The following is a 13,828-nucleotide window of genomic DNA, read 5'->3' as shown; positions in this document are numbered from 1 at the left end:
CGTTTTGGGGTTGGATTTTGGGTTTAATTATGGGTTGGTCGGTTGGAATTTTGGGGTTTGATTTTTACCCCTGTGCGGGCGTGTCAGGCAGCCATTGTGACATGAGGGCGGCAGGGCCAGCGCTGAGTGTCTGGCGGTGGTGGCATGGCAACCGCTGATGTGCTGCCCGCAGTGGTGGGGCTGCCATCGGCAGGGACATGTTCAAGCAGGTCAGGTTCCTCCAATGCCATCCAAGCTGGCCTTGAGCCCTGGGATTTTGGGTCGTTTAGGTTGGATTTGGCGTTTTTTGCGGTTTTTTTTAGGGTTGGTTTTTTTATGTTGGATTTTTTGGTTGAGTTTTCCATTGAGTATTTGGGTTTTTTGGGGTTGGATTTTTTAGATTGGATTTTGTATGGTTTTTTTGTTGTTGTTGTTGTATTTGGGGTTGGATTTGGGGTTTTTCGGGTTGGATTTTTAAGGTTAGATTTTTTCTGTTAACCCAGCTGAATTTCGGGTTGGATTTTGGGTTGGGTTTTTCATTTTTTTCGGGTTGGATTTTTCGGGTTAGAAATTTTGGGTTGGATTTTTTCGGATTGGATTTTTTGGGGTGGATTGTTGTTTTTTTTCAGTTAGATGTTGGGTCATATTTTGGGTTTTTTGGGTTTGATTTTTCGGGTTAGAAATTTCAAGTGGGTTGGGTTGAATTTAATGTTGGGTTTTTTGGGGTTGGATTTTTCTGGGTTCAGGTTTTGGATTTTTTTGGGTTTGAATTTTTGCGTTGGATTTTGGGTTGGATTTTTGGTTGTATTTCTTGGGTTGGATTTTTGGGGTTAGATTTTCACCCCTGCACGGGCGTGTCAGGCAGCCATTGTGACATGAGGGCGGCAGGGCCAGCGCTGAGTGTGTGGTGGTGGCATGGCAACTGCTGATGTGCTGCCCGCAGTGGTGGGGCTGCCATCGGCAGGGACATGTTCAAGCAGGTCAGGTTCCTCCAACGCCGTCCAAGCTGGCCTTGAGCCCTGGGATTTTGGGTGGATTGGGTTGGGTGTTGGGGTGGATTTTGTTTTGTTGGGGTGGATTTTAGATTGGATTTTGGATTTTTTTGGGTTGGATGTTTGGGCTTGGGTTTTTTGGGCTTGGATTTTTTGGGGTGGATTTGGGGTTTTTGTCAGTTAGATTTTGGGTTGGATTTTGGGTTTTGGGGTTGGATTTTTGGGGTTGGACTTTTTGGATTGGATTTTTGCAGTTGGTTGGGTTGAATTTTGGGTTGGGTTTTTTGGGGATTGGGTTGTTTGGAGTTGGGTTTTGGACTTTTTTGGGTTTGATTTTTTGGGTTGGATTTTGGGGTTGGGTTTTTTGGGTTTGATTTTTACCCCTGCATGGGTGTGTCAGGCAGCCATTGTGACATGACAGTGACAGGGCCAGCGCTGAGTGTCTGGCGGTGGTGGCATGGCAACCGCTGATGTGCTGCCCGCAGTGGTGGGTCTGCCATCAGAAGGGACATGTTCAAGCAGATCAGGTTCCTCCAATGCCGTCCAAGCTGGCCTTGAGCCCTGGGATTTTGGGTCGGTTGGGTTTGAAGTTGGAGTGGGGTTTTTTTTAATGGTTGGATTTTGGCTTGGATTTTGGAATTTTTGGGCTTTACCTTTTTTGGCTTGGATTTTTTGGGCTTGGATTTTTTGGGGTGGATTTTATGTTTTTTGAGTGATATTTTGGGTTGCATTTTGGGTTTTTCAGGTTGGATTTTTGGGGTTTGATTTTTGGGGTTTGGTTTTTCAGGTTGGATTTTTCGGGTTGGATTTTTCGGGTTGTTTGGGTTGAATTTTGGGTTGGGTTTTTTTGTTTGGGTTTTTTATTTAAGTTGTTTTTTGGGGTTCACGTTTTGGGGTTGGATTTTGGGTTTAATTATGGGTTGGTCGGTTGGAATTTTGGGGTTTGATTTTTACCCCTGTGCGGGCGTGTCAGGCAGCCATTTTGACATGAGGGCAGCAGGCCAGCGCTGAGTGTCTGGCGGTGGTGGCATGGCAACCGCTGATGTGCTGCCCGCAGTGGTGGGTCTGCCATCAGAAGGGACATGTTCAAGCAGGTCAGGTTCCTCCAATGCCATCCAAGCTGGCCTTGAGCCCTGGGATTTTGGGTCGGTTGGGTTGGATTTGGGTTGGTTTTAGTTGCTTTTTTAGGGTTGGATTTTTTGGGTTTGGATTTTTTGGCTGAGTTTTTCGGTTGTGTTTTTGGGCTTTTTGGGGTTGTATTTCTGGGATTGGATTGTTTGGATTGGATTTTTTGTAGGTGTTTTTTTTTTTTTTGGTTGGATTTTGGATCAGATTTTGGGTTTTTCGCATTGGATTTATAAAGTTAGATTTTTTGTGTTGATTGGGTTGAATTTTGGGTTGGGTTTTTTGAGGTTGGGTTTGTTGGGGTTGGGTGTTTCGGTTTGGTTGGGTTGAATTTTGGGTCGTATATTTTGGGATTGGGTTTTTTGGAGTTGGCTTTTGGATTTTTTTGGGTTCAGTTTTTGGGGTTGGATTTTGGGGTGGTTTTTTTGGATTTAGTTTTTGGCCTTGATTTTTGCCTTTGCGTGGGCGTGTCAGGCAGCCATTGTGACATGAGGGCGGCAGGGCCAGCGCTGAGTGTCTGGCGGTGGTGGCATGGCAACCGCTGATGTGCTGCCCGCAGTGGTGGGTCTGCCATCAGAAGGGACATGTTCAAGCAGGTCAGGTTCCTCCAGTGCCATCCAAGCTGGCCTTGAGCCCTGGGATTTTGGGTCGGTTGGGTTTGAAGTTGGAGTGGGGTTTTTTTTAATGGTTGGATTTTGGCTTGGATTTTGGAATTTTTGGGCTTTACCTTTTTTGGCTTGGATTTTTTGGGGTGGATTGTATGTTTTTTGAGTGATATTTTGGGTTGCATTTTGGGTTTTTCAGGTTGGATTTTTGGGGTTGGATTTTTGGGGTTTGGTTTTTCAGGTTGGATTTTTCGGGTTGGATTTTTCGTGTTGGATTTTTCGGGTTGTTTGGGTTGAATTTTGTGTTGGGTTTTTTTGTTTGGGTTTTTTGGGATTGGGTTTTTGGGGGTTCGGTTTATGGTTTTTTGATTAGATTTTGGGTTTTGGGGACTCGATTTTTGGGGTTGGGCTTTTTGAACCCTGGGATTTCTAGTTGTTTGGAGTGGATTTTGGGGTGGTTTTGGTTGGGTTTTTTTGGGTTGGGGGTGTTTGGGTTGGGTTTTTCTTTTTGGGCTAGATTTGTTGGGGTTGGATTTTTGGACTGGGCTGTCCCCAGGGCCCTCCATCCCCCATGCGTTTAAACTTGGCTGTCTGATACCAACCAAATCCCTTTGATTTGGCTGAAAATAAAAGTATTCCAGTGCTTGACAAACCTTTCAGTGAAGAAATGTTTTTCCTACTATCCAATCTAAATCTTCCCTGGCACAACTCCTGGCCATTTCCTCTTGTCATGTAACTCGTTACTTGGGAGAAGACACCAACAGCCACCTCGCCACTTCCAAGCCTGTAGTGCTGCATTGGGTTTTCGTGACCCAAGTGTAGGACCCGGCACTTGGCTGTGTTGAACCTCAGGCCACTGGCCTCTGCCCATCGATCCAGCCTGTCCAGATCCCTCTGCAAAGCCTTTCTACCCTCAAGCAGGTCGACACTGCCAACCAACTTGGTGTCGTCTGCAAACTTATTGAGGGTGCACTCGGTCCCCTCATCCAGATCATTGATAAAGACATTAAAAGGAACTGGCCCCAGTTGTAGGCCCTGGGGAAAACCACTTGTGACCAGCTGCCACCTGCATTAAACTTTGTTCACCACCACTTTGGCCACTCTTTGGCTCAGCCATACAGCCAGGTTTTCACCTGGCATAGAGTACTCCCGTCCAAGCCACGGGCAGCCAGTTTCTCAGGGAGAATGCTTTGGGAAATGCTGTCAAAGGCGTTTCTAAAGTCCAGGTAAAGAACATCCACAGCCTTTCCCTCATCCACTAAGTGGGTCACCTTCTCATAGAAGGAGATCAGGTTTGTCAAGCAGGACCTGACTTTCATGAACCCATGCTGACTGGGCCTGATCACCTGGTTGCCCTCATGTGCCACATGATGGCACTCAGGATGATCTGTTCCATGATCTTCCCCACACCGAGGTCAGACTGACAGGGCGGTAGTTCCCAGGATCCTCCTTCTGGCCGTTTATGTTGATGGGTGTCACCTTTACTAACCTCCACTTAACTGGCACCTCCCCGCTTTGCCAGGACTGCTGATAAATGATGGAAAGCGGCTTGGTGAGCATCTCCGACAGCTCCCTCAGTACCTGTGGGTGGAACCCATCTGGCCCCATAGATTTGTGTATGTCTAAGTGCTGTAGCAGGTCCCTCACTATTCCCTTTGGATTATGGGGGCTTCATGCTGCTCCCCATCCCTGTCTTCCCGCTCAGGGGCTGAGTACCCAGAGAACTGCTGGTCTTACTACTAAAGACGGAGGCAAAGAAGGTATTAAGTACCTCAGCCTCTTCCTCATCCATTTTCACTATGTTTTCCGCCATATCCAATAAAGGATGGGGATTCTCCTTAGCTCTCTTTGTGTTTCTAATGTAATCATAGAAACATGTTTTAGTGTCTGTTATGACATTAGCCAGGTAAAGACCTAGTTGGGCATTGGCCTTTCTAATTTTTTCCCTGCATAACCTCACAACATCCTTGTAGTTCTCCTGAGTTGCCTCCCCCTTCTTCAAAATGTCATAATCTCCTTTTTTCCCCTGAGTTTGAGACAAAGCTCTCTGTTTGACCAGGCTAGTCTTCTTTGTCAGCTTGGTTTTAGGCACATGGGGATGGCCTGATCCTGCGCCTTTTAAAATTCCTTCTTGAAAAACGTCCTGCCTTCCTGGACTTCTTTTGCCCTTCAGGACTGCCTCCCAGGGGACTCTGTCAACCAGGCCTCTCAAAAGGGCAAACTAAGATAACCAGGTCCGAAGCCCAGAGAGTTATTGCCATTAGGCACCTCCTGATGGTGGAGGGAGGGGAAGCCCAAAAGAAGGAACTCCGTGACACTGGTATGGTTCAATAGTTTGCATCCAAGCTGCAGTGTTCAAGGGCAGATGGTCAGTGGAGGAAACAATGCTTCAGGAGGTTAAAAGAAGATGAGACAGAGCGAAAGAACATAGAAGGACGAGAAAAGAGGTTCATGGGGACATTCGGGCACAGGCTGGAAGGAAAACAGAAGATAGGAGAGGAGAATCATCTGAGAGCAAGAAGACATCCTTTGATGTACAGAGAACAAACTTGCTAAGTGAGTCAGAGTAGGACTGCACTATAAAATGTATGCCAGTTATTGGATTCGAGCTCTTTACCCAAGAGCCTCTTTACAGTCGATGGAGAAAAAAATTGGTGTTTCTCAGTCGTTCTTACTCTAGTCTATTTAAATATATCTTTTAGGATGGGCTAAAAGGAATTCTACTGAAAGATAAAACACCTCAGCAAAGTAGCTTTAACCTTTGTCTCCTAACCTTAGGAGAGAAACAGAGAAAGCAGCGTGGAGATGGTGACAAATGAGGAGAGATGTGGGAAGTAAAGGTAAGCAGGACAGCCAGAGAAAAGGGGAAGGTTTGGTTTTCAGGGAAAACCAGAGCCAAAGAGGGCAAAGAGGAAAAGCCTGTGTTAAAACTATTCTCTTTTCAGGACTGTCTTTCCATCCATGCTTGAACTTTGCCAGGTAGAACAGAAAGCTTTGTAAACAGACTCCTCCTCAGTCACTGACCACTTTCTCGCTGAAAACCAGTTTTGGTAAATCATTCTGGCTGTGAGGGGGAAAAACAAAAGACGATTTCAAAAGCAACACAAAAGAGGGGAAGAACCAAAAGTGATGGCAGGGAGGAAGGCCCCTCCTGTGCAAACCAGGGATGAGAACAGCTGTTTCCAGCTTGTGTGCATGCCTCAGCCTGGCAAATTGGCGAATGCCCACGGCTTGGGGTAGCCGTGCCCAAGGAGCTGACCTTGCTTGCCCAGGGAGAGAGCAGTGTAGGGGCAGCAGTGAGGGACTTAAAGGCAGAAAGAAGAAAGGAAATATCAGGGGGTGTCATGCAACAGTGAGCTAAGTTGAGTTTTGATCCTGAGGCAGAAGAAGAAGGGGGATGTGCTGTTTGGTGCTGGGATGTGGAGCTACATACGGGATTCTGGGAACTCTGGGGCTTGGAAATCTTGCGCAATAAGTGAGCATTAGCAAGGATTTGGAAGAAACGGGATGGGTTGTGGGGAGCTCACAGGCACTGGCAAATCCTCAGAAACCCACAGCTTGGTGTTGGAAGCAAGGGAGCAGACCCAGGCACAGGAGAGTGTAGCTGTGTTTTGGGGATGGCCAAGGGCCTTGGTGGGGCTTTGACACCCCAAGAGAACGGAGACCCTTGTCTGCTCAGCTGTGGCTTCTGTCTCTTCCACTGAGCTCAATGAGAGGACACCAAGTCCTTACAGCTCCAGCGCCTTGTTGCCTCCTCACCCACCCTCCCCAGAGCCTGGGAGGTTCCTACTGCTGACCTGCACCTGGCACCTCATCACTGCCACATCACCCAAACAGAGCCCAGAGCATCTCAAGAGGCAATGGACATCCCTCCCCAGGGGATGGGAGTCCAGGCTTGGCCGTCCTGTTTGGTGAAGCACATCAAGGCCTTTCACAGTGATTTCCACATTTAAATTTCTTCCCGGCCCATGTGTCTCCGACTTCCTGCTTCACCACACCACAGGGACAGGAACTTTGTCTGCTCCTTCCCTGCATGGTCTGTGCAGTGAGGGACTTCAGCAGGGTCTGATAACACCCTCAGAAAGCTGGAGGTTTGCTGCTTTTACTTCTCAAGAGGACTAGTCAATCTTTCAGGATCTGCACTTCAGGAACTCGGCACCAGAGCGCTCCTTACCACAAAAAACACACGAAGGAGCCAAGTCTGGGCATAAGTTTCCTTTAGTCTTCAGCTCTTCTCTGGCTCATTAAAGAGTTTTCAGGAGCGCAGTCAAAATGAAAAGATGTCCAAGCAAAGAGGCCAAGTCAATTTAACGCTTGATTTTGAAGAGCCAGTTCTGCATTAATCCCAACACATTTGGCTTACAGAAATGTCTTCGGGAAGAGTCTGCCCCGTCTAGACCCATGTGGATGGACTGGCACAGCCACACCCAGCAGGCGGAATCCCCATCTCCTAGGCTGAGGCGCAGTCAACATGCAAACCTCTGCAGTGCCCACTTGTTACAGGCCTCCAGGCAGAGTGTGACTCATTCCACATGACCCTCTGAGCCTCTGTCAGCTCATTGTGCTTCCTCTACCCATCCCTGCAACTCTCAAGCCTCTGGGAGCTTTGGCTTTGGCATCCTCCCGACATCCTGGGGCCAGGTTTCTAAATGCCTCCTCTGCAGCTTCCCCGCCTTCCACCTCCTGTGTGCTGCCTTTTTGCCCTGCAGCCCAGTCCGTTTATACCAGCAGCCTCCTGAGATGAGTGTTTCTATTCATGGTATTCCAAGACATCATTCCTGTGCTTGGAGGAGGCTGTGCTGTAATGCCTATACGATTTCCCGAGCTCCTTCACCCTTCAAAGCTGCTTGCCATGGCACCGCTTGTATCAGTCCCCCGAGTACATCAAAGTCTTCTCCTCTGGAGCCACCCACGTGTGTTCCTCTGCTGGCCTTCCTCACTCCTCTTTGGCATCTGGGACCCCGCTGTTTCCTGGTCACTCCAGCAAGGCTGACACTAATTGTCACATCCCTGACCAGCGCTTCCTTGTTGGCCAGGACCAGGTCTAGGTGAGCATCGCCCTTCCTGGCCCAGCAGGCAGCTCTGCTAAGAAGTCGTCTCATGATGCTCCAGGCTGCTGGCACCTTGTTTCTCTGCCTCGCCAGTGAATGCCTGGGCAATTACTGTTCCCCATAGGAATCTCCTCATTTACCTGGAGACTTCTTCGTGTTCCTATTTAAGACTTGCTCTACCAAGGCCTGGGAGACCTCACTGGTGGTAACTGAGGCAAAGAGGACATTGAATATCTCGGATCTACCTACACCTACTCCTACTAAATTCAGCACTGGTCCTACATTATTCCCTTTTCTTCGTTTAACTGTTCCCAAATTACCAAAGATCCTCTTGGTGCCCTGGAATTCCTATTTGAGATTCAGTTGAGTTTCGATATGCACCACTGCTGGATCTGGAGGATGCTGCCCTGGAGGACAAGATGTATCCAGGCACACTGTGAAATCTATTGGTCTTTTCATTGATTGTATCATCAGGGCAGTGAGTAAAGATCCCTGTGTGATGTCCTCCATGTCCATGCAATGCCTGCAGCTGTTGTGTGGAGAAGGGACAGACCTCGCCTCTCTGATGACTGATGACTGAATGCATCAGTCAATGGCACAAAAGCACCAAATAGAACGCTCTAGCATGCCATGTGGGGCATCTGTGATGCATCCGCACTGAAAGGGAATTGATTTCCTGTAGGTCCTGTGTGGTCCATGCCAGCCCTGGCACCTCATGTAGCTCTGTGGGCCTGGATTTGAACGTTATATTGAGTTGCTGCCCTGAATTCTGTTAGGCAAAGTGGGGCTGAACATGGCACAAATGCCATTAGAGTCACTGGAGATCTGGAAAATTGAGCTGATGGAAGAGAGAGAGACCAAGCTCTCCCTGTGTCCCAGGACTGCGGTTGTTCATATGAATACCCCTAAAGACTGCCATGAACATACAAGTAGGAGAAGATTCTTTTGGCCTTTATTTGGGCCTCAGCTGTCATTTCACTTGGCCAAAGGAATTTCCCACAAGGCTCATTCAGGGTCCCTGAGACATTGCCCTGTCTCTATGAACAGCTCCAGTAGAGCCTGCAGTTATCAGCACACACCTTTGACCATCCCTGAAACCTTCAATGTCACCAGGCATTGCGTCCTGCTCTCCATCTCCACTGATGAGCACAGGAGCTGAGACAAGGAGTTCACGTGCATGTGCGTATTTTATGCACACCTGAACACCTACGGCAAGAGGAATCCCACCTCCTGTGGGTTTGTGGCAGGCATGGAAGGCAGTTGTGTCTCCTTCAAATGCCAGGAATTGAAGCGCAGGATGAGATGAACCACAGATTCAGCTGAATCCCTTCCCTCAGCAGGGGTAAGGCAGATGACTGCCTGTCACTGTCTGGGAACACTTTCTAATAATAAGAGCAAAAAAGGCGATATTTTGATGTAACTTTGAGAGGAGAATTAAAAGTTCTGGAAAGAAGTGTCTCTGCCCAGCTGAGGGAGGGAACATCAGTGGTGACTTCATCCTGTTTCCCAGCAGGTTCCCCTGGAGCCCCAGGGACACCTGGAGGGAGCCCCGAGGGGGCAGAGAAAGGGCTGCCTTGGGCTGGTCCTCTGCTGCTGAGCTGGGCTGGGCTCCTGGCATGGAGGGAGCTGATGGCAAGCGGGCAGCGCTGCAGAGAGACAGCTCTGCCCAGGAGCAGCTCCTCTGCCAAGCGCAGCAGGGCTGAGGGCACTGCCTGCAGGCACCCGAGAGGAGCCAGGCACAGAGAGGATAAAGGCAGCTGGGAGTGGGAGGAGAGTTCTGAGCTCGTTCTCTCCTGGCTTCTCTGGTGTGGAGAAGGAGGCCGTGCTTCCGAGCAGGGATGCCCTGCTGCACCATGGCAGCGACAATGAAGGAGGGCTGCCTTCTGCGAGGGACTGTGGCAGGGTTTTGAAGACAGGTGGGTGTGCAGGCAGGGGTGCCCAGGGCTGTCCTTGAGAGCAGGGTCCCTGCAGCCCAGGGCTCTGTGTGCCGGGGCAGGGACTCTGCTGCTTGCCAGGGTCAGCTCTCAGCCTGCCCAAGGAGTTCCCCCCCGAGCGTCTGTGGGGAGAAGCTGTGGGGAAAAGGAGAGACTCCCCTCAGGGCAGGGTCCTTTGGCTCTTTTTCGAGTGTGTGCTGTGTGGGTCAGGGCTGCCCACAGCTGCAGATCTCCCCCAGAGCACTGGCAGAGGCAGCATTTACAGAGGAAAGACAAGGCAGGGGCTGCCTGGAAGATGAAGACATTGCAGGGTCTGTGCTCTCAGCTGTCTCCTGAGGGAAAGGAGCTGTCACTGTTCCACTGAGGGATCAGCAGATCTGCCAGAAAGCTCACAAGGTGCCTTCAGCCCCTCCTCTCCCTACACACAGCACCAGCAGCACCTTTGCTTCCAGCATCAGGCTTTCTCTCCTCTCCTCCTGAGGAGCCACAAAGAGGGAGATGGCCCTGGGCAGTGCCCTGCTGCCAGGAGGGGTCTGCAGGGCAGAGCTGAGCCCCCAGCGGGTGGGATGGGCTGTGGGAGCAGGGACAGGGAGGAGACGTGGGCACAGAGCAGCAGCTCCTGGCAGGGGCAGCTCCAGGCAGCAGAGAGCCACTCCACCCGGCTGCATCCCTCTCTGCTCCGCTGCACAGGGACAGAGAAACCAGATGGGAGAAACCGACTTTGAAACTGGAGGTTTACGGTTGGACTCGGTGATCTTGAAGGTCCCTTCCAACCTAAATAATTCTATGAGTCTATGACTCTTTAAACCTTCCACACTCACAAAAGGCGAATTTCATCTTCAAGTACGTTGTCAGGGAGACCATTCTTACAGGGAGAGCAGTGCAAGCACAGGACACCTGGGTGGTGCCCAGCAGGTCTACTGGTGAGCAGAGCAGCTCTCCTGACTCTGCACTAGGGCACAGAGAGCCCTTTTGTCCCTCAGGGCTCAGCAGTGTTCAGGCTAAAGGCAATGGGAAAGAGAAGGATTTGTGCTCCTGCAAAGAAAGTGCCCTCAGCAGCACAAGCCTGATCTCAAAAAAGCAGCTGAATGAAATTATTCCAAAGGAAGAGAAGTCATTTTGCAGGGATTTTTTGGGAAAGAGAATAGGATTGGCTCAACGAAGCCTTCCTTATCTTGTCAACTGCTCTTTCTTGTCATGCTCAGAGTGCACAAATGTCCAACAGCAGCTCCATCACCCAGTTCCTCCTCCTGGCATTCGCAGACACACGGGAGCTGCAGCTCTTGCACTTCGGGCTCTTCCTGGGCATCTACCTGGCTGCCCTCCTGGCCAACGGCCTGATCATCACCACCATTGCCTGTGACAGCCGCCTCCACACCCCCATGTACTTCTTCCTCCTCAGCCTCTCTGTTCTTGACCTGGGCTCCCTGTCCACCATTGTCCCCAAATCCATGGCCAATTCCCTCTGGGACACCAGGGACATCTCCTATGCAGGATGTGCTGCTCAGCTCTTCTTTTATATCTTCTTTCTCACAGCAGAGTTCTGTCTTCTTACCATTATGGCCTATGACCGCTATGTGGCCATCTGCAAACCCCTGCACTACGGGACCCTCCTGGGCAGCAGAGCTTGTGTCCACATGGCAGCAGCTGCCTGGGGCAGTGGGTTTCTCTATGCTCTCCTGCACACGGCCAATACATTTTCCCTACCCCTCTGCCAGGGCAATGCCCTGGACCAGTTCTTCTGTGAAATCCCCCAGATCCTCAAGCTCTCCTGCTCACACTCCTACCTCAGGGAAGCTGGGCTTCTTGTGGTCAGTGCCTGTTTAGGCTTTGGTTGTTTTGTGTTCATCGTGCTGTCCTACGTGCAGATCTTCAGGGCCGTTCTGAGGATCCCCTCTGAGCAGGGACGGCACAAAGCCTTTTCCACGTGCCTCCCTCACCTGGCCGTCGTCTCCCTGTTTCTCAGCACTGCCATGTTTGCCCACCTCAAGCCCCCCTCCATCTCCTCTGCAGTTCTAGATCTGGTGGTAGCTGTTCTGTACTCGGTCATACCTCCAGTAGTGAACCCCCTCATCTACAGCATGAGGAACCAGGAGCTCAAGGATGCCCTGTGGAAATTGATGACCAGATGATTTTCAGAAGCAATAAACAGTCATCTTCTGCAAATCTCTCATCATGTTTCTCATTGCCAGCAAAGCCCATCTCAGCTTGGCAAGCAAAGTTATTGTAATATTCGGTTTTGATTTGTGGTTTGGGTTTTGGTTGTTTTGTTATGGTTTTTTTTTTTGTTTTCTTTGTTTGCTTTGTATAATGTTGTCTACAAAGAAATATTGTCATTTGTGCTGCTTCTAATTATGCATCTTTGTAAATTTGTGAGTCCCACAGTCTCTGTAAATGAGGCCCCGCGCTCTCTGTGTATTTAAAAAAAGAAAGAAAGCACCTTCCAGCGACTTGTTTGCTCAAGATCCTTCGTTTGAAGCCCTCTCTGGAGCTGCAGGGCATGCCTGTGTGCAGAGGTGGAGGGGAAAGAACAGGACAGAGGAGAGGGAAGAAGAGGAGGGAGAACCAGCCTTGGTCTTCTCACAGCTGCTCTCTTCCCATTTCCACATTCTCCATTCTGATCCCTTGCGCTGTTGGAAGGCCTGATTGCTCTGGCAGCTCTCTCCTACTGCTGTGGTGTGGCAGCTCTCTCCTACTGCTGTGGTGTGGCAGCCCTGTGACCACAGGCAGGGGCAGGGACGGGTCAGTTCTCTGACAGAGCTGGCCTCCCTAACAGCACCTCCATCACAGCAGGGAATGTCCTCAGGGCAGTGCCTGAAGGCCTTCAGGCAAAAACACCTTTGGAAGGTCGTCTCCCAATGTTGCTGTCAAGAACATGCCCAGGAAAGTTCCCCACAAATGGCACCACCAGCGTAGAACTTAATTGTGTAAAGTGTGCAGGGGGGGACAAGCAGCAGGTCCCTCGCTCAGCCAGGGCTCCTGGGAAAGACATGAAGGACCAGCAGAGCAGGTTCTTGTCAGGTCCTGTGTGTGCAGGACACCCCAGGGAAGCTGCCACAGGGCAATGGTCACACACCTGGGCAGTAACAACCACAGGCGTGAGCATAATGTGTGTGTGGTGAGATTAACCTGAGTGAGAACAAACACCATCCGCTGTTCCTGGGGGTTCCATTAAGGGCTGTGGGACAGACAGTGTCTGGAGGTGACTTCACTTGGAGAGTAACGTCCCCTGGGAAACCCCCTGAATGCAGCACTGGGATGGGCTTCCTTGACCCCAGGTCCCTGTGTCCATTCCTCACGCCGTGGGGCATCTCAGAGAGGTGCCGAGCAGGGAGACACAGCGCGGGGCTGAGGTGCTGCCGGCCTCTGGGAGTGGCAACAGGAGGCCATGGAGTCTGCTGCAGGGCCTCTGCCCGTGCCAGGGAAGGACTCGTGTCTCTGAGCAGCCCTGCCAGAGCCCTGACAGTGCCGTGTGTGTCTCCAGGAACACCTGTGTGCTACCTCACCCTCCCCTCTCTTCATGGCCTGGCCCTTTGATTACACGGTGTGACAGAAGCACCTCTGTGGAGCATCTCCCCTGTGCAGTCCGAAAGGGTTCTGCAGGCGTGAGCGGCATTGCCCTCTAGAAGATGGCATTTCTCACCTCTCACAGAGCACAGAGCACGTCTAGGGAGTAGGAATGCAGTGAGAGGCACACACCCTCCATGTTTCACCTCTCTGAACGTCCTTCACAATTTTTTTAAGCAGCTGACAGAGAAGCAAATGTCTTCAGAAATAGGTGGGCTGGGCTGTTTGCACCAATGCTGAAACTCTCCTGATGTGAAACCATTACATTCATCATGGACTTTGTTTTCATAACCTCTTTCTAGACCCAATCTTCCCCTTCCTGTTCATGCTGGAATCCTGTGTGTGCAGCAGAGCTGCACTTGGGGGCAGCTCTCCTGCCCAGCATGGGCAGGCAGAAGGCCTTCTCCACCGGCTCCTCTGCCCTCCCTGGAGCCACTCCTTTCTGCGGCACCCCCACCACTCTCAGTGGGATGCCCAGAACAGCCCTCCTGAGAGAGTTTAACAAAGCCCTGTTTCAACACGCACCTCACCCCTGCTCGATCCTCTCATCTACAGCCTGAGGAGAAGGAAGGATG

The 13,828-nt window shown here is 50.6% G+C and overlaps 1 protein-coding gene across 1 annotated transcript; it reads left to right on the top strand.

Moving 5' to 3' along the window:
• Window positions 1–10,900: 10,900 nt before the first annotated feature.
• LOC128903387 (olfactory receptor 14C36-like) lies at window positions 10,901–11,764 on the top strand (the record flags this gene model as incomplete). The annotated part of the gene is made up of 1 exon (XM_054187404.1): window positions 10,901–11,764. A coding segment is annotated over exon 1 (864 nt), but the record flags the coding sequence as incomplete, so codon positions are not given.
• Between the last annotated feature and the right edge of the window lie 2,064 nt (window positions 11,765–13,828).

The sequence above is a fragment of the Rissa tridactyla genome, unplaced genomic scaffold (assembly GCF_028500815.1).
Source record: "Rissa tridactyla isolate bRisTri1 unplaced genomic scaffold, bRisTri1.patW.cur.20221130 scaffold_29, whole genome shotgun sequence".
Taxonomy (NCBI): Eukaryota; Metazoa; Chordata; class Aves; order Charadriiformes; family Laridae; genus Rissa; species Rissa tridactyla.
Note: the sequence above shows the minus strand (reverse complement) of the source record. Positions and strands in the feature narration are given on the sequence as shown.